The sequence below is a fragment of the Phyllostomus hastatus genome, unplaced genomic scaffold (genome assembly GCF_019186645.2).
Source record: "Phyllostomus hastatus isolate PE091 unplaced genomic scaffold, TTU_PhHast_1.1 phas_scaffold_129, whole genome shotgun sequence".
NCBI classification, from domain to species: Eukaryota; Metazoa; Chordata; class Mammalia; order Chiroptera; family Phyllostomidae; genus Phyllostomus; species Phyllostomus hastatus.
The window spans coordinates 14,151,900-14,178,526 of NW_025334009.1; the positions used below are offsets into that span (position 1 = coordinate 14,151,900).

Here is a 26,627-nt window from a genome sequence, read left to right on the forward strand (position 1 = left end):
TTATGATTAAGGAACTTTACCAAGATTGCTAGATACAAGTCAGTGTACCGTGCACCAAAATAATTGAATATCTCTCGGTTGCAAAACAAAACAAAACAAAAATCCACAAAACATAACCTTGAAAAATATTCCATGATGAGAATTCTGCTGCTGGCTGTGATGCAGTACTGGTCGTACTGGTTAGTACTGCAGGACTACCTCTCTTGCAGCAAGTGAGAGGATACGTAAAACACCTTTTTACAGATAATGGACAGTGGTCAGAGCAGGACTGTGATTTTTGAAACAGTCAGATCATTCCAACAATATGATCAGTTTTGACCTTGAGGCACTGAACCATGGGGAAGGGAGGGAGAACAAGGCAGAGCAAGGCAGTTTCAAACAGAGCAAGGCAGGCTCACTGCGTTGAGAAGAAACAGAGATTGGAGTTTCTGAAGGGTGAAGTAGCTAAAATTTGCAGTGCAGAATACTGAAGAGAAGAGAGATACAAAGAAAAGGAGCAGTAGAAATCTGTATAGGGGATCCCATGAGTCTTAGCTGAATACTGGTCTGTGCATGTAAGAGGTGCAATGCCCTGAATAGCAATAAGAACTGCTGGAAGCTATAACGTAAGTAACAATTCCCATTGCTCTTTGAATCAACAACCTGAAATTTTGGAGCTGTGTCCCAACCATGTGTTTTGAGTAAAATAATGATATATAGAAATTAACCAATACTGCAAGCAATGTCAGCACTGTGAGTGATTGTAGCATTCTTCCTGAGTGCTTTAACTGAACTCATATAATTAAAAATCGAATTTGTTTAACTATTGTACAAATTTGGAAAGAACAGACAGATGTCCCTAGGATCACGCAACTAACTAGTATATGATAGAATTGTATTTTCAATGAAGAATTCTGAAACCCTCCTCCAAAAATGTCAGGGAGTATTTGTGACTAATACAGTGGGGGCATCATTAATAGGAATAGAGAATGTCTTGGAGAGTATTGATTTGGGTAAGCCTTTGAACTAGTTTATGAAATATGTTGAATTTAAGAATCATATTGGGACATTACAGTGGAAATATCTGATGGATAAAGATGGCTAAAGGTCAGAGTAAACAGGTGAATTTTTTACCTGTGCCTTTAATGGTTAAATTTTGACACCAGATAGCTTCTTCAAGTGCCATTGCAAATAGTAGATGCTAAGTGGAAAATTCCAACTTTTTTTTTTTTTTTGGTCTTGTGGTTAAAAGATGGGAAAAGAAAGGAAATATGTAACGTTTGCACTTTCCTATGTCTCTTTTACTTCGCTCTAAAAAATTGCTTACAATAGTCCCAGCCAGTAGCAGTGTCATTCCATATTCCAAAAGGGTGCAGATTCTATCCCTGGTCGGGACACATACCTAGATCGCCAGTTCAGTCCCCAGTCGGGGCACATACTGGAGGCAACCCATCAGTGTTTCTGTGTCTCCCCATTCCTTCCTTTCTCTAAAAATCAATAAAAATATATCCTCAGATGAGGATTAAAAAACAATACAATAAAAATTTTAAGTTGAGTAAACGAATACTTTAAAGATATATGATCCTACCTATATTTAACATTAAACTATTTTTTAAAACTATTTTGCCTTCCTTTGTAGCCATCTTTCAACAGTTTTGGGAAACAAGTTTGATCATGGCGCTGAAGCCATTGTACCTACGCTGTTCAACCTCGTCCCCAATAGTGCAAAAGTCATGGCAACTTCTGGATGTGCAGCGATCAGATTCATCATTCGGGTAAGTTCTTTTCTTTTGTTCTGCTCTTCTGTCTTCTTCCCTCCCTCCCCCCACACTTTTTTTTTCCAATTTACTTAAGTCGTTTTTTTTAACTCCAAGGGGAAATTACTTTTGAATTTTTCTGATAATAAAAGCAGTGTTTGATAATTATAGATAATTTAGCACATTTAAATAGTGCTGAGGACTAGAAAGTAAACATGCTTTCACGAATACGATATATACATATGTGTGTACATTCATGTGTGTGTGCACATGTACTCATGTTACAGGTCATATCAGCTGCCCGTGTAAAAACAGTAAAAATGTTCTAAGCAGCGGTAAAAGATGACAGGGAATTTCCTACTATTTCTCATATCTTGAAGATACCCAGAAAAACAGAGTTAAAAAGATAAATCTCCCCTCCTCCTGAATTCTGCTTTTCTGTAAATAATCACTCTAGCCATTTAGTATATACTTTTGGAAACTCCTGACCCTACACAAACCAGATGTACTACAAAGTGTAAACATAGTATTTATATTTTACATCTATATAAATAACAGGTTTTTAATTTGTTTTTTAAATTTCACATACTTGGGCTCTTCTCTTGTTTATACATACTATATATAATTCTTTTAATGTCTAAAGCAGTTCTCCAGTAAAGGGTGAAGCATCAGCTCATACATCAAAAGGTTGGAGGTCAATTCCTGTTCAGGACACAAACCTAGGTTGTGGGTTCAATCCCTGGTCAGAGCTTGTACAGGAGGCAGCTGGTTGAAAATTCTCTCTCACATCGATGTTTCTCTCTCTGCCCTTTCCTCTCTCTCTAAAGTCAATAAACATATCCTCAGGTGAGGATTAAAAAACAAAAAGGACATAACATTAAATTTCCTCACCATTCTCTCTGAAATTCATGGAGTCCTTTTTCTCCATCCGTTGCCAACATTGTGTATTAGTCTCTTAAAGGTCTTATAATTTTAAAAAATGCATTATTTCATATTCTACTTTGCATTTTAGATTATTAGAGATGTTAAGTATTTTTTCCTTTTTAATTCTATGGATTACCAGTTTATACATTGAACATTATTTAATTTTTATTTATTTTTTAAAGTATATTTTGATTATGCTGTTACAGTTGTCCTATTATTTTCTCTCCTTTTCTGCCCTCTGCCCTGCATACCCCTCCCACCAGCATTCCCCCCACTTAGTTCATGTCCATGGGTCATGCATATAAGATCTTTGGCTTCTCCATTTCCCATACTATTCTTTACCTCCCCCTGTCTATTTTGTACCTACCGATTATGCTTCTTATTCCCTGTACCTTTCCCCCCATTCTCCTTCCTCCCCCTCTCTGCTGATAACCCTTCATGCCATCTCCATTTCTGTGATTCTGTTCCTATTCTAGTTGTTTGCTTAATTTGTTTTTGTTTTTGTGGAGTTTTTTAGTTTCAGTTGTTGATAGTTGTGAGTTTGTTGTTTTACTGATACATTGAACAGTTTTTTGTCACTAATTTCCAAGTGTTGTCATATAAGTATTCTGTGTTATATGTATTGCAAATATTTCTTACTAGTCTGTTAGTTTTTTAAATATTGTTTAAGCTGTTGTTTGTTACATATGGAACTTTCTATTTTTATGCATTGAGATAGTGCTCCTTTTGTGGTTTTTGTTATAGTTAAAATGACCTTCTCCATTTCACAATTATAAAATACTCAATTTTTAAAAACATGTAAATTTTGTTTCTTACATGTAGATCTAGCTGGATTTTATTTCTATGTGAAATATAGCTATCTAACTTGATTTTTCTGATTCTAGTTTTGTCAATCTTATTTTCCTAACAATTGTTGCTTTGTACTTTATGGATGGTCAAAATTTTTGGCTATTACTATCTTGAAATAGATTTTTAAAACTTTTCTGTTTCTGTTTATTGTGCTTTCTTCTGATCTGTTTCTTATTTTCTGAGAAGTTTCTTATTTTTTTGTCAGTGCCAAGAATAAAACCTGTTTACTTCTTCCACTTTTTAAAAAGTATACTTTTCATTTCTTTCATATCATTTTCCCCCTTAACTGTTAAGTTCAATCGAACAAAGACATTTTCATTTTCAGCAGTTGATATTAATTGTAGTTTTTTTACTGCTTTTATTCCTCACTAGAATTTGTGAATAAATTCTTATTTTTAAGTTGGTTCTAAATAATTTTTGTTTTTAGCATGATCTCACTTTTCATGTGTATTTATCTTTGCCTATTTTGAAATGTCTTTGCCCTTACACTGTAACTGAAAAATTGGACTTAGGTTTACATTTCTTTTTTTTTTTTAAATAATACACAGTGTATTCAGATTTCAGCAGTTTTACAAGCACTCATTTGAACCTATCTGTACCCTTGTGTGACCACCACATTCAAAGTGAAGAACTGTTCCATTTCCATAGCTCTTTTGTGTTAGTCCTTGATCTGTATTTTTTAAACAAACCATTTATACATGCATTTGTATTTTATATAAAATATCCTATTTTTCCAATGTTCAAAAATAATTCAAAATGTATAAGCTACTATCACCCAGCACTATGCAGGCCTAGAAAAACATGTCTATTGCCGGAAATCAGCCTAGAAGCTGTCTGTTTGTAATTTAGTATACACCACATCTCAGGTAAATAAAACCGTGTATCTGATGGATGACATAGTGTATGTCTTCATCTAGGATTTGGTAGGTTTACATTTCTTGTCCTTTAGAATTGTTTCTTTTTCTCTCAGAATTGCTTTCTAAGTTTTTATTGTTGTCTCTAAGAAGTGAGATACCATTTGATTCTTTTATAGAAAAAAACCCAGGAAACTTTAGAAAGTTTTATGAGATAGCCTCTTTGTGTTAGGAGCTTCATAGCAGGTCCAGGAGTAGATCCTCTTTCATTAGTGCTATCCTTATGCAATGGATAAAGATTTCTGACTAATGGATAAGGAAAATGAATTTTCCTTAAATTTATGTTAATTTTCATGAATTGTTTATTGCTTCTGGGGTTTTTTTGCTAGTTTTTTTCTTTATTACTCTTATCACTCGAGAGTTTGGAATCCTCATGGTCATTTATCATTTCTTTGATAATTTTTTGTCTGTAGTGCAGCTGATATATGTTTTTAGGAAAAATTTCTTTAAATTCTACTCATTTGACCGTACCCATTTTGCTATTCTTAGCACTTTTTACAGTTTTTGTATCACTCATTTTTCACAAGGTTGTCGTGTTCCTGATACACAGTTCTAGCATCTCACTGAAAGTACAATTCAGGTGGGGTTTTATTTGTTTATGTTATGTACTGGTTTGTATATTTTGCTTGTTTTGTAGGGGACTACTTCCTGAGATTGCTGTATTTGATTCCTAATTCTCTTTTTAATTCTAGAGAATCTTTTTTTAAAATTGTCAACTTGTATTAATAAATTAAGCTCTAAATTGTTCTTAGTATCTGGTAGAATGCATTGTCTGTCATTGTAAGGGTTATTTTTCATTTTCCTTTGGTGCAGCTGCCCCTGAATATGATATTGCAGTAGTTAGGTCTCTCTCCCATTCCAGCCGTTGTGTTGGATGTGGGCTAAGTAGCAGCAGGGTCTTGGGGAGATTATGAGAGAGAGGAGGAAGATGGTAGTATGTCGTGGCTAGGGGCTCACCTTGGGCTTTAACGCCATAGTAATAATGTTTGGGGAATGCATTCTGGATGTTCTTAGGGAGCAGGTCCGCAGAGCCCTTCCGTACTGAATGTGGCAATTGAATAACATGCAAGTCAGCACTCTCTTGCATTTTTCTCTTGAATACTTCAGGTCTGTGGGTGGTTTCTTTCTGTAGTAGCTGAAAAAAGTTTTCTCTTTCCTTTTGGTTGAGTTAGTTGTGACAGGCACTGGTGTGCCAGACAAATTCTCCTTCAGTGATGACTTTTACCTGAGGCACTTTTGGCAGAGAGCCTCCACGTGCCAGCCTCTCCAAGGACTGCCTCAGCTGTCGAGGGCCGCCTTTCCCAAGGTCTTGCCCCTTCCCAGTATGGTCCTTATTCAACACCTGGTTGATGTGGAATTGTACAGGTTAGGCCATCTTGGACCAATTCAAGACTACTCCGAAGGGCCATTTTAACTCCATGGCACCCTAATGGCCTTGGGCAAGATGCCCTTGGACCATGTCACAGATCAGTTTCTTCCTCTCCCTACTTGTGCCTCCTTGTCATACCTTCCCACGAGTATTGATCCCAAGGGCACTTCTTAATGTCCTGCATACTAACTTCATCTCAGGGTCCACTTCATAGGTAGCCCAACCTACACCATTAGCTCAGAAGAAAAATAAAGATTGAAAGCATCAAAAATATATGCTTTGGTTACTATTTTATTATCTATGTTGACCTTTTTAGTGTTCACTTCTCTAAAGAAGAGCATAAGAATTACTAATAGAAGTCAAAAGGTTGTACCTATTGAACTTTACCTGAATTCTAGAGAGCTGTGATTCAACCAGAATGAAAGTTCAATTAAGTTACCATTTCTTTTTTGTTTGTTTTGTTGTTGTTGTTGTTGTTGTTCAAGTACAGTTGTCTCCATTTTCCCGCCACTGCTTTCCCCCTTAAATTACCATTTCAGAGTGCATTCTCAATAGTTATGTATGTAGTTCACACTGATTGCCTATGATTACATAGCAGTTACTACCTTCTACCAGCAGGAGCCATGGTACTTCAGAAAACATGACACATACATGCCTAGTTTCTCTTAGTGCTTCTTCCTTCCACAAGTACACCCTCCTAGCAGTTCTCTGCAGTTTTGCAAGTAGCTTGTCTTTGTTTTATATTATGGCCACACATTTCCTTTTGAAACTGTCATCGTCACTATTACTTTATTTTGGGAAAACTTTTTGACTGGTCTTAGTTTCTTTCAAAATCAGATTTTATGATCTTTTTGTCCTGTATTAATATAACTAAATACATAAATGTACAAAAGATAGAAGGGATGATGTGTATTTTTCAGCTTTATCTAAACCATCTTTTTCAGCATACTCATGTACCCAGACTTATACCTTTAATAACAAGCAATTGCACGTCAAAATCAGTCCCTGTGAGAAGGTAAGTTTTGAACAAAAAATTTTTTAGTATGGCTTTAATATTGCATTACATTTAATTCTTAGTCTGGTGTAAAAATTAGTTATTAATTTCTTGCCTTCTAGAAACCTTAATAAAATTCTTTGTCTTACATCATATAAAGAAAAGTGAATAAAGCAATTATGATGAGTGCCCACATTCCTCAGTTTCTCATGTTAAGCTTTGGTTTATTTGGACCACTGGTTGCTTGGTGTTTAGAAAACACGGAGTCTAGAGTCAAGCCTCCGCTAGTCCTGCAGCTGCCACTGATTGGCTGTCCTGCCGTGGGCAGTTATTTGATCACTCTGAACCTCAGTGTTCACATTGTAGTAGGGCTGATGGTATCAGGTCTGTAGGGTTCCGAGGATTAAGTGAGGTACACATTGGTGGAATTGAACACAGTGTTTGGGACAGAGTAGGCCATGTCAGGTCAGCCAGTCAGTCTCTGTCCTTAGGATTTCTATAGTTTTTTCTATCACCATCAGTAAAAGGACAACAAAAACAAGATTTGTGCATTTGATGTTTAAAGAACTCTTTCTCTTGTAAATTTGATTAATACATACTTATTTAAATACTTTGGCTGCTAGGAAGAAGTTGCATAAGATATCATTATTACCTTTAAGTGTTTCGGAGCTTTGGCCACAGTTCACTGAAATCTCTCTCTCTTATGTTGGGGGTTGGCAGATGACAGCTTACTGGCCAAATCCGGCCAACAGTACAATTTTATACAACCCACAAGCTAAGACTGTTTCTAACATGTTTGAAGGGCAATTGAAAGGGGGAATGAAGATGAATATGAGATAAAAATGGTATGTGGTTCCTAAAGCCTGAAATATTTACTGTTCTGGCCCTTTGCAGACAATGTTCCCAGTCTCTGTCTTACACTGAGGAAGATGGTGATTAGAGGAATAGGAATGTAACAGAGAAGAGGGAGTCAGGAAATGCATCATAGAATTGACTTGGCAATGGGCGAAGTGAGGGGGTATAACCTAAACAGACGTAAAATTGTGCTTCATGCTGCCAAGCCATCCGATAGGCCACTGAGTCCAGAGCACATGGTAGATGGAAGTTTTCAGTAGGAAAAGTACCTGCCTGGGTAGAGGAGGAAGTAGGTTGAAGTCAGTGTAGAGGGTTTGAATGTCATGAAGGGAAATTTTGACATTGTTCCATTCTTTGACAGTTCTTAGTGTGGGGGTAATGTCATCCGTCATACTTTTTATTCCAGCTGTGAACAGTGATGGAGAAGGCACAATGGTTTAAATAAGTGGGAATTTTTCTAACTCACTGAAGAGAGGCAGGATCTGAACTAGAGCTGTATTGATGATAATTGATTAAAGGAGATTTTTTTCAATAAATAAATTCAAGAGATTTCAAGTGTAGAAAAGAACCTGGTAATTGGGTATGGATGAGGAGGTGATGGCAAGTGTTTTATTTTAGACCGTGAACTCTGGAGTCAGAATGCCAGGGTTTAAGTCCCAGGTCTGTCACTTTGGGCAACTTAATTTAACCTCCCGATTTCTCATTTCCTAGTTGTGTAATCCGGGCTAAAATAGTGGGTTTCTGTATACTGTTTGAGTTGACTTTTCACTGCCTATGTAGAGATGTTGAGCTGAACCAATGTTGGCAATAGAGGACTAGATGTGAGCAGAATAGCTGATAGTCAAGTGCAAGGGCACAGATTATGTTGCCCAAGTAGACTATAAAAGGGCAGTGGGCTGAGATCAGCATAGACCAGGCGAGCACCTGTTTAAGGGCAGGTGGAGAAAAAGAGTTAATATAGTAAGGAAGAAAAACAGGGCAGAACTGTCATTAGATGCCAAGAAAGAAGAGAAGCTCAAGTAGGAGACAGGTGAAGAAGTTGAGAACCAAAGGGCTTAGAAAAATATACACATATTGGATGAAAAAAATCAAATACATATATTTTTAAAGAAACACTGTAGAAATAGAAGATCCATCACATCTTTCTTGGTCACCATTGTGTATCCTGAATTTCTAGTGCAGAGGAGGTGTTTAATAAGCATTGATTTTAATTTGACAAGCACTTTAAGTTAAATTTATGGGGAACTCTTACAGTCTTTTTGAACTATTTAAGCATAGAACTATTTGAACTAGTTGAGCATAGAAATAGTTGGAACCTTAAAGTAAGTTAAGTATTTGACAATTAAGATATCCAAAAACATGTCTTATACAGTCATCCGAGAGAATCTGTGGGAGGCTGGTCCCAGGACCCACCCGGGACACCAGAACCTGCAGATGTTCAAGTCCCTTGTAGAGAATGGCGCAGTGTTTGCATGTAGGCGACAGCAGGGTATACCTGCCCATCACTTCATTCATGTAGATTTAGCATAGTTGTTGGTGTGTGACAAATTCAAATTTTGCTTTTTAGGACTTTCTGGGATGATTTTTTTCCTCAGTATTTTCTATCCCCTATTGGTTGAATCCATGTGTAAGACACCCACAGATACGGAGGGCTGATTGTACTTTTATTAAGGGGGCAAAGTGTGGTATTATAAAATAAAGTATTGCTTTTAGTATTAAGTTACAAATTAATATAATAAACATTTAGTTATAATTAACTTTTATTTTTTAGGCGTTCATTTGAGTTTTTAGATTTATTGTTACAAGAGTGGCAGACTCATTCATTGGAAAGGTATGCATCAGCTTTCCTTCTCCCTCCTCTCTTCCCTCCCCATTGTTACCAAGTTCTTTAGAAGTTGATAGTATTGGTTTTGCATTGTTTCTCATTTTACTTTAAAAGGTATTTGTACCGGTTTTCCTTTAAAGCTGTGGCGTGGTGCTCCTTTTATTTCTTGTAGCTATGAGTAGTATGATTTTCTTCTTTGGGAGGTGAGTGAAAGTCTCTTAAGTAGAATGAGTCATATAAGATACTCCAGGTTAAATTGGGCAAAAATTTAAAAAATGTATCTATAGTCATATGAGATAGGCTTACCGAAGTACAATTAATCAAGTAATGCATTATTTAAGATATAAGGAAGGCACTGCCTTTTAGAGGAAGGAGATTTTAAAAAGTTTCTCCACGCCAACTGTCTAGTGTCATTGGTCAGCCTGTGTGGTGTTAACCTAGTTCTGAGGTGAAAAAGGAAAATATGACTGGCTATTTGCATGGCTGTATTTCTTATTTCAAGTTTGAAGCTTGGGATATACCTATATTTATGTTGAAAATGATAACTGATTTTTCATTTTGATGGAAATCATTCAATTTGTTCACAGCCCCTTTTTTTAAAAAAATAGAATTTGTTGTTAATGTAGATATGATATAATTCCAAGTTTTCTTTAAGTTCATTAGTGGCAGCTCCGATTCAGTTTAGTCATATTACAACTGATCACACTATTAGCAAGTCATTTTCTACACTGGTGGGTCGGTGAGCATCCACACAGATGATTTTTTATTCATTAAAAGTTTCAAATTGAGTATTTATACATTTATACATTATTTGGATTTTGTGTAAAAATTTCAGGTTGATAATGTTTCACTTGTCAGAAGGAAAGTATATATGAATGAAATGTATGAGTTGGATTATTAGAAAATCTTGCAGTTGTAGAATTATTATTGTACATTAATTAATCTTTTAATCTCTCTTTCCTCTTTGTGATTGATATACAACACATAGGCATTAGATTTTTTTTGTAGTGAAATACATAGTTTTACACATGACTCTAAAGATGTTTTATTTTATAGACATGCAGCTGTCCTGGTTGAAACTATTAAAAAGGGAATCCATGATGCCGATGCCGAGGCCAGAGTGGAAGCAAGAAAGTAAGTCTAGAATGTGTTTTCGTGGCAGTTTAAACATACTTTGGTCTTTTCACCGAAAGGAGTTATATTGGGAGAATGAAAATATTACAAGCTTCTCAACAATTCTGCTTTTGATTTGCTCTGTAGTAAAATTGAGATTAATTTTCTTCCATTAAATTTGTACTAGATGTCTAACAATTTACTTCACATTGTCATTTGTATAATCATCAGTATTCCTAGTCCATCATAATATATTCACTTTCATTGTGAATAAAAATAACTGTCATTTATTGAGCATGTATTATGTACCTGATACTATGTGGGGCAGTTGGCATTCATTCTTTTCTAATATTGAAAATGCAAAAGTAGCATCTCCATAGATCGACAACTTAAGTTTGGAGATTAGGGATTTATCCAAGCTACACAGACTGTGAGGATTACAGTCAGGTTTTGAACTGAGATCTCCTTTTCTCCAAAGCCTGCCTTTTTCCCACCAAAACTTCTTAATTTTAGAAAGCATTCACTTGGCACACAGTGGGTGTATTAAAAACCTACAAGCCCATCTTCATTCTTGAATGTACACATTTTACTGTAGTGTCTAGTAATATAGTTTATTACTTTGTGCTTTTCTTTTTATTATTTATTCATTTGTTTTACAGGACATATATGGGTCTTAGAAACCACTTTCCTGGTGAAGCTGAAACATTGTATAATTCCCTTGAGCCATCTTATCAGAAGAGTCTTCAAACTTACTTAAAGAGTTCTGGCAGTGTAGCATCTCTCCCTCAGTCTGACAGATCTTCATCTAGCTCGCAAGAAAGTCTCAAGTAAGATCATGTAAATGATAATTACTGATTTCTTCCTCTCCTCAATGCCCCAGAGTTCCATAAGTTGGGTACTTGAATACCTGCTTACTTTCCCATAAAGCCTTGAAAGAAATGATTTGAAGTACTCATTTTCTTTGGTCCGCTGTCTCAAGTGTTGGGTTACATGCTAGCATACGGTAACTCCTTTTTGGGTAGAGTTAGTTATTCATATTTTATTTCTATATGTTCATGTCTGTGGAAAAGATAGAAAAGCACCAATTTATACACATTTTTTAAATACCCACAAAGTAATTTATATGGTAGCTGCCTCTAGGGCATTGACGTGGAGGAATTGTCATGGAAATTCCAAAGTCGCTTTCATAGCTATTCTACAGCACTGTGACTGGCAAAAACTCCACTACTTTCCTTCCTCACCTCTTGCACAGCTTCAGATTTCAGCAAATCCCTCAAGGGGCAAAATTAGTATCTGACTCACTTCTCTTTAACTCCATTCTCATCATTGCGTTGGCTGACACAAACCCCACTGCCTTGACATCCTTAACCCTGCGTGCTGGCTCTCTGACTCTGGAAGATTGCTAAAGTCTCAGATGCCACCTGCATGCCCTAGCAGTGACCACGGATACCTGCAGGTTTCCCCAGGGAAGAACAGCTCCCAGACTGTGAGCTGACGTCTCTGGCAGTTCTGTCTTTTTGGACCTTGATCCCATGAAGGTCACTGGTTGCCTTGGCAGCTCTCTAATGCAGAAGACTGACTGGGGCGAGGCAGATGAGGCACCCGGGGCACAGAATTCAAGGAAGCACTGACAGGGTCTCATGAGTTCTATTCTAAAGTTGAGCGACTTAGAACTTTTCAGAGTAAATGCAGGACCTGATTTCAAAAAATAAGTAGCGTAAGAATAATGATCTATGTAATCTCTATGTAAATTTGTGATAAATCCTTCACCTCCTGAGCATTGTTGCTTTTCCCTTTTTACTTTTATGTACAGTGCTCCAACTTGAAAGTGCACGTGCATCACCTGAAGATGTTGTTAAAATGCAGAATGTGACTGATAGATCTGGAGTGGGGCCTGAGGCTTTGTTCTCTTTACATAGTTCTAGGTGATGTCAGTCAGTACTTTTTGTCCATGGATCACACTTTGAGTAGCAAGGATCTAAACAAGATATTTGATCTTACTTTAGTATAACATCTTTAAACATAAACAACTTTAAGTCCTGTGAACCTTAAACTTATCTGCCTCCATCTATTTAGGTAACAGTTTTAGGGGACAGCTATAAAAATAATATAATACTATGTTTAATGACCAACTACCAAGTTTATTACTTAATAATAATAACTCAAAGAATATTTTTCAGTAGCCTGACTTCAGCCTGAGATTTTTGCTCCTCTCTTCCCCTGACCTTTAAAATTTACAGATATACTTTTCAGATCTCCCTTACGTACTTAAACTTTTTATCTGTGGGCTGCACAATACCATTGCATAAAGATAGTTAATCAAAAGAGTTATGAAGAGAGATGGTGGGTTCTTTGAGATGATTGGAGATGTTTTGCCTTTTAATTGCACGTTATCTTCAGCAGTTCTTAGCTTCTTTTCTTGGCCCCGCACAGTAACACTTAGTAGTGCTGCTGTAGGTAGTGTGTGTGATACCTGAGTGGTAACTGCACGGATTGCCAGTGGCCACGACCATTATGACTTAGAGAAGCAAGATTTTAGTTACTCTGAATCCCCTGTGTGCTAGTAATAACACCTCCTCTCTCCCTGTAAGTAAAATATCTCAGAATACATGTGTTGGAGAGTTACTGAGTCCTCTGCGGTGAGTGTGGTGACATGTGCTGAGCATCAGAGTGAAGAGTAGCAAACCAGTCTGTGTCTCTGTAGAGTTTACAGTCCTCACTCATTTTTACTCTTTCATTTTTTGCTTCACAGCTAATTAAGATACCACTGATACGTAACAACTGTTGGAATGTGATTTGTAAAAGGGAAATTAAAATGAGAAATACTGCTCAACTTTTTAGAAAGCTCAGTGGTATTTCACTAATTGTTATCAGAGGAGTGATAATTACATCTTCTTACTAAAAGTATTATTCCCTTTTACCTTGCAGTCGCCCCTTTTCTTCCAAGTGGTCTACAGCAAACCCGTCAACTGTGGCTGGAAGAGGTAAATTACCTTTTTAAGTAAGAGTCATACCATTTTACTTAATAAAGTTAGAGCTACTTTATAAATAAGGTAAAAGTTACTGTGTAAAATGATTTTCTCACTATGGGTCACATTAAAACCATTTAAAAACTACTCCTTTAAACTGTTCAGCTTTTAAAAACGTTTGATGTGCTGTTAAAGCTTTTAAACTATGCTGAAAATTTAAACCCTTGATCTGACCTGCAGTGAGAAAATCATTTTATATAGTAACTTAATATCACACATATACACTGTACCTATACTAATATACTATATGCATATATTAACATAATATATACAACTATATAAATATATATTCTTAGTGTATGTTATATACATGCATGCATATATCGTATAATATAAAGTTTCACAGAACACTACTTACCTTAGTAGTGATGGATGCACTCTGTCTTATATTGCTTCATTTCTTTAAAATGCTTGTCATGACCCACTCGAGTTGATTTCACAGCCTATTAATGGGTCACAGCTCAGAGTTTGTAAAACTTCTTTTTTAAAATTGAAAAGCTGAAGATCAGAAATTTAATGACCTAATTTACATTGCCTAAGGGTGGCAGAACCTGCATTATTTTCTGAATAATCCCACTCTCAGACTAGTCCTCCTTATGTTTTTCTGCTAGTAAGCTGCTGCCGTCTATTTATTGTCTAGTGGTTAATTTTCATGGATCATTCATTAAGTATCATCTCTCTCTCTCTCTCTCTCTTCTTTTTTAAGGTTTATTTATTTATTTTTAGATAGAGGAGAAAAGAGGGAGAAAGAGTAGAAGGGAAACATCTGACATGTGAGCAATACCTTGATCACTTGCCTCTCACACGCCCCCTACTGGGGACCTGGCCCGCAACCCAGGCATGTGCCCTGAGTACGAATCAAACCAGCGACCTTTTGTTTTGCAGGTTGGCACTCATTGAGCCACACCAGCCAGGGCCATAAGTATGATCTCTTTATGAAACAGTCCTATGAATTTTACAAAGTCTAGTTATTTTTCCCATTTTATGGAAGAAGACAATGAAGCAGAAATATTGAGAAAATTGTTCAAGAAGAATTAGTTGTGACAGGATTGAAGCCAGAGGTATTCTGACTTTAAAATACTATGAAGTACTTTCTGGTGTCCGTTTCACTACTGCTTACATTTTGGCCATTCATCATCATGGATCAGCTCTTTGTGATTTCAAGTTCATGTAAGTTTTATAGTGTTTGCAGTGATTTAAATAATATAGGCTACCTTTGCTTTGTTTTCCATAGTACCGGCAGGCGGCAGCAAACCCAGTTCCCTTCCAGGAAGCCTGCAGCGTTCACGAAGTGACATTGATGTGAATGCTGCTGCCGGTGCCAAGGCACATCATGCTGCTGGCCAGACCATGCGAAGTGGGCGCTTAGGTGCAGGTGCCCTGAATCCAGGATCCTATGCATCACTAGGTAAGAGAGCTAATTCTGGGAAATTGCAGTGTTTTCTCCCTGGTCTCATTGAGTCCAAATGGTGGTGCTGTCATAATTATTTCTGTTTTATTCCTGCCAGTTAAGGATAGTTCATGTGTTTTAATATGATTCTATACTTGGGACATCGTTCTGAGGTATATAAGCTCCATGTTTCCACTTTTCCCTCTTGTCGCCTTCCTGATCGTCTTGATCAAAGGAACCATTCTTGATTCTGTGATTTGCCTATAAAGTTGTAATAACTCCATGCTGCTGCCATATCCAGCCACTGGTCACTAAGGAAGTTTAGGGAGAGGATTGGCTTTGTATCCAGCTTCTCTGTTCTTTCTTTTACTTTTTTTCCCTCACCAAGAAATTAATTCCTTTTAAGGGTCTGGAAAAACTGTAAAACTTAATCAGATCTTAAATTTATGTTTTCTAAAGCTACTCAGAGTTTGTTTTTTATGTCCATCAGCTTTAAAGTTTGACATTTTCTATTTCTGTTTTGTGCCTCATTTTTCTTTCTCTTAGGTGGTGCTGGTGGAACATTAGGCAGACAGGTCATTGGAACACAGTAGGAAGGGGAGAGATTCCAGCATGGGTGTAGGTAGTACATGATGAAGTTGGCACAACTCCAATAAGGAAAGGATAAATTATTCAGTAAATGGTGCTTAGATACATGACTTGCTATTTGCTACAAAATTAAGTTAGAATCATGTTTTACACCATAAAAACTTATTCCAGATGACTATAATGTTGAACAGAAACATAAAATGACTTGATGAAAACATAGTAGTTGAGTATTCATCTAATATCAGGTGGAAGAAGGAATTGATAAAGGCCGAAAACACATAAGGAAAGAGTTCCTCAGATTTAAAACTTAAGTGTGAAAACATAGTCAAGTGGCTAAAAACTAAAAGGGAAAAAGTTTTTGCTACATGGAGGGATTACTATTTATCCCCCCCATGCCTTCTCCACCTCCCCCCCCAGTCACCACACTTTTGTCAATATCTGTGAGTTCTTTCTCTTTTTAAAATTTTCCTGTATTACAGACACCATGTTGTTAGAATTGCAATGCTATTTCAATATATGAAAACCAATCAACATAATATACCATATTAATAGAATAAAGGACAAAACCACATGATTATATCAGTAGATGCCAAAAAGGCAATTGGATAAGATCCAGCATCTTTTCGTGATAAAAATAGTCAACAAACTAGTAATAAAAGAGAATTTTTCTGAACCTAACAGAGTATCCGTGAAAACTCCACAGCTAGCATAATGTGTAATGGTGAAAGGCTGATTGCTTCCTCCCAAGATCAGCAACATGATAGGGATGTCTGCTCTTGTCCTTCCTAACAACATTATCATGGAGCTTCTAGACAGGACAATTAGGCAAGAAAAAGAAATAAAAGGTACCCAGGTTGGAAAAGAAGTAAAACTATTTTTATTTACATGGCCTTAAATATGGATCTTAAATGTAGAAAACGCTAAGGTATCCACAAAAAAGCTGTTAGAACTTGTTAATGAGATCAGCAAGTTGCAGAACACAGGATCAATATACAAAAATCAGTTGATTTCTAAATGGTAGCAATAAACACCCCACAAATGAAAATAAGAAAACAATTGCACATATAATAGCATCAAAAAGAATAAAATACTTAGGAATCAATATAACAAAAGCGGAATAAGACTTCTTAAGACTACTGTTTCTTCTTTACTTTCACACTCATATGCTACTGACTCTAGATGCAAGAGTTTTCCACACCACTCAAGTCTCCTACACCAGATGGGTTTCCTAAATTCAATTCAATTCTGACACTGACTGTAGATAGCACAGACCTCACAGGCTAAGGGCTCAGTCCCATAAGACTGCCCCGGCTTTCCCTTCAGACATGAATTGCAAGTCCACATTGTTATCTGTGCTTTTGCTAACTGGCTGTAAATTGGAGGTTCCCATAATCCCCTCAGTTAATTCCTAGAACAGTTCACACACTCAGGGAAAACAGTCTACTTATTAGTATACTGGTTTATTACAAAGTATATTAAAGTATGTGAATGAACAGCCAGATAAAGAGATACTTGAGTTGAGGTCCAGAAGTGTCCCGAATGCAAGAGCTTCTGTCCCTGTGGAGTTGGAATGTGCCACCCTCCTGGCATGTGGATATGTTCACCAAACCAGAAAAGTACTCTGAACCTATACATGAAGGGTTTTATGGAGGCTTCATCACATAGGCATGATAGATCATTAACTTTGTCTCCAGCCCCTCCCTGGTCCTTTCCAGAGAATGGAGCATAGGACTGATCATTCCAAGCTTCTGATCATGGCTTCATCTTTCCCTTGACCAGCCCCTATGGCGAAGCTGTACAGGAGCCAACCAGGAATCACCTCATTAGACCCAGAGACACTCCTACGACCCAGAAAACTGCAAGGGATTTAGGAACGGGTCAGGCACTAGAGCCAAAGACCAAATATTAGGACAGAAGATACTCATAGCGCTCTTATCACTTAGGAAATTACAAGAGTCTTAGGATCTCTGTGCCAGCAACCAGGGGCCAGAGACTATTTTTTATGTGTATATGTACATATATGCACACATGCATACATATATATTTTATAGCACACTTAATACATCTTGTTAAAAGAAATTAAAGAAGATCTAAATAAGTGGAAAGACTCCCAATATGATGTTTAAAGACATCATATTGCTAAGATGGCAAGTTGACTTATGTATTCAATGCAGTTCCTACCAAAAGTTCAGCTACTTTTTTATAGAAACTGACAAGCTGAACCCAAAATCCATATGAAAATGCAAGGGATTCAGAACAGATGAAACAATCTTGAAAAAGAACGAAGTAGTAGATTCATACTTCCTAATTTCAAAACTTACTTCTGAGCTACAGTAGCCAGGTCTGTGTGGTACTGACATAGACCAGTGTAATAAAATTGAGAGTCCAGATAGAAACCCATGTGTTTATAGTTCACTGATTTTCCACCAGGGTGCCAAAATGGTTCAGTGGGGAAAGAATTGTTTTTTCAACAAGTGGTGCCAAAAAACTGGATAGCCAGCACATGCCAAGAAATTAATTTGGAACCCTACCTCACACCACATTTAAAAAATTAACTGAAAATGGAACAAAGCCCCAATCATAAGAGCTAAAACAAACAAAAAAAAATAAGTGTAACTTTGTGTCTTTGGATTAGGCAGTGTTTTCTTAGATACTGTGCTAAACATACAAGCATCCAAAGAAAAGATAAATTGTATTTCATCAAAATTCTAAACCTTTATGCTTGAAAGGGCACCATCAAGAAACTGAAAAGACAGAATGAGAGAAAACATTTGCAAATCACATCTGGTCTGGGACTTGTATCCCAAATATGTAAAGAACTCCTACAACTCCATAACAAAAAGACAGTTCAGTATAAAAACAGGCAACGGATTTGAGTAAACATTTCTCTAAAGACAATGTACAAATTGCCAGTAAGCACATGCAAAGATGCTCAACATCATTAGTCATTAGGGAAGTGCAAACCAAAAACACAGAGAGATACCACTTTATATCCACTAAGATGGCTCTTACCCAAAAGATGGGTAATGACTAATGCTGGCAAGGATATGGAGAAGTTAGAACCCTCATACACTGCTGGTGGGAACGTAAATGATGGAGCCACTGCCGAAACAGTATGGCAGTTTCTCAAAAAGTGAAACACATAGCATTATAATGTGACCCAGCAGTTCCACTCCCAGCTGTATACCCAAGACATATGAAACATAGGTTCTCATAAAAACGTGTACATGAATGTTCATAGGAACATTATTCCAAATAGCCCAGAAGTGAGCACAACTCAGATGTCCATCAACTGATGAATGTTGAAGTAGGTATGTCCATACAACGGAGTGGAATATTTTTAGCCATAAAAAAGAATATATTATAATATTCCTTCCTTATCCACAGAGGATATGCTCCAAGACCCCCAGTGGATGCCTGAAACCATGGGTAATACCAGACCCTAAGGAATCACTTTCTGGCTTCTCTTTGACATACCCCAATTGCCAGCAGTGGTACTCTTGTGCTTTGGGCCATTATTGAGTAAAATCAGGGTTACTTGAACACAAGTACTGTGATACTGAGACAATTGATCTGATAACCAAGATGCTACTAACAAGTAGCACATACAGTATGGATACCCTGTCCAAGAGGATGAGTTATGGCCTGGCCAGGATGGAGCAGAACAGTGCACAATTAAAAACTTATAAATTGTATACTTCTGGGCTTTTCCATTAAATATTTTCAGATTGTTGTTGCCCACAGGTAACCAAAACCATGGGAAGTGAAACTGCAGTTAACGGAGGACTGCTGCACATAAAAATGATACTGTTCGTGCATGCTTACAGGATGGGCAGGCCTTGGAAACAGGGTGCAGTCAAACACGCACAGCCATAGAGTGTGTGATTCCACTTCTATAAAATGCCTAAACTAGGTGAATCCGCAGGGAACAAGGAGCAACTCCTAATGGGTACATGATTTCTTTTTGGAGTGATGAAAATGTTCAGGAATTAGATAGTAATGAGGGTTGTACAACCCTGTGAATATATTAAAAACATTGAATTATATATGCTATAAAAGTGTGAATTTTATGGTACATGCATTATATCTTAATTTTTTATGTAAGGAAAAACTGGAAAATAAATTTTTAAAAATTTATCCTGAGCCTTAAAGCTAAAATACATTTAATATCTTTTGTTTTTAATACCACAAAATAATTGTATTTGAAAGTTTTAATGTGAACTAGAAAGTCAATTTGCAACCATTTTTTTCCCATATGAAAGCCTATAATAATTCCATGAGGTTGACTTAATTTGTTTGTTTTGGTTCTTTAAGGTTTGAATTGCATGTTTGCTTCATTACAGAAGGGAAGGCTGCCCTTCTATCTTTTCTTCATCTGGCCCAGGTTCACAGTCAGGGGCAATAAAGCCGCTTTCCTGTGGCTCCTTCCAGGACTTAGATAATGGATTTTCTCATCCTTTCCCCTTTTCCGTTTCTTTCTCTCTCTGACATTCTCTTTCTTCTTTCTTTTCCTCCTTCCTTCACCCTTCACCCTTCTCCCTTCCTTTCTTTTCCCTCCCCCCTTCATTTCTTTCCATCTCAGCTTTCTTATATACAGGTGACTGGTGTGCACTCTCTGTTTTCTTCTACTTTGAGCCATGCCTATTATGCTGAACATTCACGGGTCAGAAGGAGTTATCCATTGTTTTTCAGGAAACACTTTAACAAGCACTTAGTTTTTGCCAGGCATCCTGGTAGGTACCCAAGATCCAGAGATATGTGCTTCTGTACTCAAAGAGTCTCTTAGTCCTATTGAGTTTTATGCATTTGAGTTTCAAGTGCTTGTGAGACATAAACTGGAGGTGTTCAGGAGGCATGGTGGTATAGTGAGACATACGCATACACACACATACATGCAAACACATGTACACATTAGTCGCATTGAGATATAATGGTATAGAATTTACGAGAGATCTCTGCTTGAGGTTAGATTTGGAAGTCATTAGGGAATTATTCTTACTGTAATCTTTCAATATGTGACTCAGTAGATTCCTTAAAGCAGTTGCCACTGGGTTTTTTCTTCCATTAAAGTACCATATCCTTTGGGAAAAGGAATATCATGAGTGTTTTGAAGTTTACCCTTTAAAACTTTATCCTGAAGAGGAAGTTTGGTGTCATGGGATACAGGAATTTTTGTTAAGGAAACCTAGGTATATATGAAGCCTATCTGGAAAAAGTCCAGCCATTGTTAATATAACGAGAGTGGTTTACGTGACATCAATGTAACCTGACAGCCAAGGAGAGTGGACTGGAATGTGCATGGGTGAACATTGACAATGTCACTGTACTTACTAGTCATTGGGGGTGGTAGACACTGTTGAATGAGCATGTGTACTGTGTGGACATTGCATTTAAAATGACTGAGTGGAGCAACAGATCCACATCAAATTTTGTGTTAAGCTTGAACATTCTTCCATGGAAACTATATGAATGATTCAGAAGGCCGTAGCTGTGGGTAACTGGTGATTGGCAGCTTCATCACGACAACACCTGTTTATGCACCACATCTCGTGCACAGTTTTTTGGTAAAACATCAAATCACGCAGCACCCCCTACAGTCCACATTTGGCACCCTGTGATGTTTGGCTCTTCCCAAAGTGAAGAGATTTCAATCCATTGATGAGATTCAGGAAAATGAAATAGGGCTGCTGATGGAGAATGGTACAACAGTGTGAGGTTCCAAGGTGCCTGCATTGAAGAAGACTGAGGCATCATTGTCCTATGTACAGTTTTTCTTTTATCTTGTGTCTCCTTCAGTAAATGTCTCTATTTTTCATATTATATGGCTGGATACCTTCTGGACAGACTTCGTATATGCACATTTTTGAATATTTGATCTCAACAACTGGATTTGTGGAATTGCTTAAATGGAAAAGAAAATAAATGGTTTTATTGGTGTCGTAGGGACAGAAGTCAGATTTCAGTTAATTGTGGAAAAAGTTGGAGAAGAATCTATAAATTTTTGCTGTGCTTGTTGGCCAAGAAAAGAGCTGAAAGAACATTGTAGGAATTTTCTGTAGTTAAAGGTTAATGAACTTTTTGTTTTCTAAGATTGGAGGAGTTAAATATCTTTGTATACTAAGGTGATAGAGTCAGTAGAGGGACAAAGTTAAAAATGCAAAGATGAGAGGAGATAATTTACGACCAAAGTTCCATGAAAGCACAAGGAATCGGAGTATAGGGGAGCTGGAGAGTTTGCCATGGATGTGGAAGGGTCACCAGTTTCACTGAGGTAGAAGGGAAGGAAATGAAGGAAGTAGATTCAGATATATTTGAGTGGGTGGGCATTAAGAAAAGTGTCATCAGGGAGGTTGTTGTGGCTTCTTGGTTGAAAGAGTCAGGGTCATGTGCTAACAAAAAAGCATGGTGCCATGGAAGTAGCTTGAATTTTGGAATAGCCGTTGATTGGGCAAAAGAGGTGGGGCATTCTTCTGGGCGTCCTACAACCACCCACATATTTGAGCACTTGATAGAAGGATTCACAGGACTCGTAGAGACAATTGTATTAATGGCTGAGGTTTATTAGCAAAAGGATATGTAGCAGGATCAGCAAGGGGAAGAACTCATCAGGTAGTCAGGAGGAGTCTAGGCTCAGCCTTTCAAAGCTCTCCCTCCAGAAAAGAGAATGTGGGGCTGGCTGCACAGAATTCATTCCTTCATACAGCAATGAAAGGCAGGAACAGAAGCAGTGTTTCTGCCCAGGAAAGCTCGGTTAAGACTCAGTCCTGGACAAGGGTAAAGGAGGGTTAGTTATATAAGCACTTTGCCACACAGCCAGCCTCAATTACTATGCACCTCAATTACTAGAGTGTTTGCCATAAATCACATTGTTCGCAAAAGCAGTGTAGGCAAGCTGGTATGGCAGAGGTCACTACCTTTTCCTCCACCCCTTACCTCCCACACAAAATAACCTTATCATGGCCATAGGGAGCATCCAAAACTAAGTTCCCAAGGCCAGCCAAGGGGCAGCCTTGTAAGTAGGTCCTTACGATCAACTCAGACCTGGTGTGTTAATTCTTTCCTACATAGACACTAAAGGCGAAACCTGATTATTATCCCAGTTTTTGGTAATGCCAGTCTGCACAATTTCATGGTTTTGTAATTTTCTCGATTGGGGACTTCCGGTGATGGAGTAGTAAAATTGAATAGATTTGTCCAGACTTAAGATTTTATAGCAGGGGTGTCAAACTCATTTTCACTGGGGGCCACATCAGCCTCGTGGTTGCCTTCAAAGGGCCGAAATAATTTTGGGACTGTGTGAATGTAACTACTACTTAACTGTTGAGTTGAAATTGCATTCGGCCCTTTGAAGGTAACCGTGAGGTTGATGTGATCCCCGGTGAAAAGGAGTTTGACACCCCTGTTTTATAGGGACTGGGAGTTCCAAGAAAGAATGGGGTAGGGAAGCAACAAGGCACTAGACGGAATAATGACGAGAGAGCTAAAGAGTAGAATTTTGGGGTATCCTGTAGGCTACAGAGAAAAAGAAGAAAGGCAGTTTGTGACTCTGAATAGAAGAAACTCAGCAGACTGAAGCAGGGGGTTTGCCTGATGCTGGCAGGGGTCCAAGATTGGGACAGGGACTTTGCTAACTTCTCTCTCTAGGCTGGTGAAAATCAGCCTCACTCTTGGTTGTGGTGTTGTTACTGTTTTTATCCTACATAGGAACCTTATCTTGTCTAATATGTTGTATTTGGAAACAAGCTTTGTATATGTGTATATGTCTATGCTATGAATTCTGTCTACTTAAAAATAACGTTTTCTGCATTTTATAAAATCGTTTTTTCTAATATACTAAGACTGCCTCTGTTCTTTACTTGCTTTTTCATCAAAGAGGATACTTCTGACAAGATGGATGGTAAGAACTTCCTAATTCTATTACTAAAGATGTTTATGCCTCTTGGATTCTATTTAATATCTTTGTTTAGTTTCTTAATTTCCTAAAATAGACTACTTATTTAGCAGCAGTCTTAATGTGAAAATGACTACATAATGCTCTGATTTCACTTTAGTTTAGGCATATCCATTTTTGGGTTTCTCAGTCTACTCAAACACTGAATTACTATTTGTTGTAAGTTAAATAAATTATCTTAATTTTTTTATCTGAGTTCTTAGAAATAATCTTGATTTCTTGACCCTTTCCCTGAAATATTAGACTCAGAAGAATAGAAAGGAATCTCATAAGTCATTTGACTCAACTTTCATTTACTAACTCTGATAAAGAGACAAATGACATGTTTTTCAGATTCATATAGTTATTTACGAATATGAAATGCAAGTTATAGATGCTGTCTTTTAAAGAGTGATTTTTAAACTTAACATTTAATCAAAACTTACTTTTAAGCTTTGCCTTTTTAATTTCATTGTTCAAATGATTATAGTTTATCTTTAGTTGCTTGGTTTAATATAGTATTTTTTATCTGTATGGCATATTTTTGCCTGATATGGGACAGCATATTGTCCACACTTTCCCTTCACTTCATTAGGTGCCTTAATGTTAACTAGGAATTTGAGCTTTGTAAAAGAACTTGTAAGAAGACACTGAACCTGTAAGTCACAGTGTGAGGTCTAGGAGAAATGGAGAAGAGTATGTTTTTCTGTCAATTTTGACATAAACTCTGAAATTGATTATATTGTCCATTCTCATGAAATGGAACATGTTATCATGGGCTGGGTATGTAAGTGTTACTCATGTTAGCCCTTGTGCTTCTCTGGTATTTAATATGTTTCATAAATTTCAAAAATCTTTGAGTGAAACGAAAGCTCCCCAGACCCTTTGATATTACTTCTAACACGGAGATTCTGGATCCTTTAAAAACAAATTATTCTCACTTTCAGATCAAAGTATTTTCTTGTCTGGGTCAGAAACACCAGCTTGTTTGAAAAGAACCACCTTTGTTATGTAATGTGTTACTCTCACTGATGCTAAATCCTGTATTTTAAAACATATATATACACACAGAGAGACAGATCTGTTACTGCCTTTTGGTAGTAGGGAGTTGTGATACCTGTACTTGGTCATTTTTGCCCATTTTCATTGACACCTTAGGGAGTACACATAGATGTTGAGTAAACAGCTGATGGATTGATAGGTCTTTATAATGCTTCAATGACAATACTGGGTTAATGACGCCTAGGTCGTGGATTTGATTCCCATGTTTGTCTATTAGCTTTTCTAGTTCTTTTATGGACTAACTTTGAAAATGCACAGAAAGTATTCTTACTTTGGAAAGATCTATAAAAATCTTCATTTCAAAGAGAAGTAATGACAGTTTCATCTTTCTTGAGTAATTTTTCTAATTTCCTTCCCTTCAAATTTGAGTATGACATACAGCAGAACAAAGTTTACGTTATGGAATTTTGCCATTTTCAGTAGTCCAGTTTTAACTGTTTTTGTGCTGTGAGTTATTAGGTTACCTCAATTTTTTCCTCCTTCAAAATGAACCTTAGTTTCAGGCTCTTAGACTAGGAGGTCTTAATTTTGCTCGCTCTTTTTAGTTTTGGGTGGGAGTCACAAAGTAGGTCTTAACATTAGCATTGGCAGAATTTGTTGAAATGTTATTGTTTTATTTCTCTTATTTAGGAACAGCATCTGAAGATGGTAAGAACTATACATTTTGCTAGTAACACAAATGCCTCTACATTAATTTTTTATTAGTAGGAATTAAATACTGAAAACTAAAAGGCTAATTTCTTTGTAAATCTATGTAATTTGCCAGCCATGGTAACTTCATTTTATGTTTGGTTTTGTTAGTTATGTATGTGGAATTTTTTTTTTTAATTCTTCATTCTGGAGTTTGCCTTGTATCTTGGATCATCTCATGCTAGAAAAACATAATTGCTTAACATGTTTAATAACGTCTAGTGTAAAGTTAGCACACAGTTTCATTTGGCTTCCATAGTGACATTAATGCTTTTCTTTTGTGTTTATGTTTTTTAATGTATGCCAATTCATTTATACTTTGGGGAAGCATGTGCCATTGCCTTATTGGAGTTAAACGTCATCAGCTTTTAAATGCATTAGTCAGCTTTCAAATGTTTTTTAATTATTTACTTCAGAGTTGCATATGTGATTTGAATTTGAAGGTACAAAACAACTTGCTAGGTACAATATTTTACTGAGGGAGTTTACTTTAAAAATTATTTATTGCTTGAATTTATAGAGAGGGAAAAATTCAGTTTTTATATTTTTCCTAATTGAAGGCTGTCTTATTAAACCTCTGACTGGATGAATACACACTTTCTTTTTCCTAAGTCTGAAGTGGATCTAACACCTTCTTGTAATACAAAACCAAATAGATTTACTGGCCTTGTTTTTGTCTCATATTTTCTCTGCTATATTCTAAATCTTCTCATATTTTACATTTTTAGTTGTAATTCTCTATAAAAATTGTTTCTGGCACTGTGTCATTGTAATTTGGAATTGTAATATCAAAATACTTAATTTCTTTCTTATATTGGGTAAATTCTCCATGTCAAAAATAGTAAGTTGACCTTTCTGTTGTATTTCTTAGTCAAGAGAACGGTGTATCCTACTCTAAACAGACTCTAAAAGGGAGAAAGGCCTGAACTTTGGGCTTCTTATGGAGCCTGGAAGAAGTTGATAAGAGTGCAGGACTCTACCAGCTATACTTCTGGTTTTGCTTTTGTGTTATTCTCAGTTCTTATGCTCTTACATTAGTTTTGTAGTTTCTCCTTACTATTCAGGACACTGTTTTCCTGACTAATACAGCCATATCAGGCTATGCAGTATGTTGTGATTGTCCTACAAATTGTACCTTTTAATAAAAAAGATTCTGAGCCCTTTATGATGATTTGGTGTTGGTTCTGAGTTGATAGTGGTTGAGACCGTTGCTTAAGAACACCAAAGTACCTGTTAGTGATATATTTTGGTTTTGGCTACTGACAGTTTATCTGAGGACTTCGATAAGCATTATCTCCTTTGGTTCAAGAGCTCTAGAAATAGAGGCGTGGGGCTTGGCTTTGTGGAGGGGAATGAGTC

General features: G+C 36.9%; 1 protein-coding gene across 44 annotated transcripts in view; it reads left to right on the top strand.

Annotated features, from left to right (window-relative positions):
* The window catches only part of CLASP2 (cytoplasmic linker associated protein 2), a 153,390-nt gene that overhangs the window by 67,221 nt on the left and 59,542 nt on the right, over nt 1–26,627 (top strand). For 32 of the 44 annotated variants that reach the window (XM_045857503.1, XM_045857501.1, XM_045857510.1 and 29 more), the window contains 9 exons: nt 1,619–1,754; nt 6,737–6,807; nt 9,413–9,472; nt 10,523–10,600; nt 11,239–11,406; nt 13,508–13,563; nt 14,843–15,016; nt 23,460–23,483; nt 25,209–25,226. In XM_045857503.1, the coding sequence (XP_045713459.1) occupies nt 1,619–1,754; nt 6,737–6,807; nt 9,413–9,472; nt 10,523–10,600; nt 11,239–11,406; nt 13,508–13,563; nt 14,843–15,016; nt 23,460–23,483; nt 25,209–25,226 (785 nt within the window). The remainder of the gene's footprint in view (nt 1–1,618; nt 1,755–6,736; nt 6,808–9,412; nt 9,473–10,522; nt 10,601–11,238; nt 11,407–13,507; nt 13,564–14,842; nt 15,017–23,459; nt 23,484–25,208; nt 25,227–26,627) is intronic. The other 12 variants (XM_045857508.1, XM_045857545.1, XM_045857546.1 and 9 more) reach the window with 2 other exon arrangements.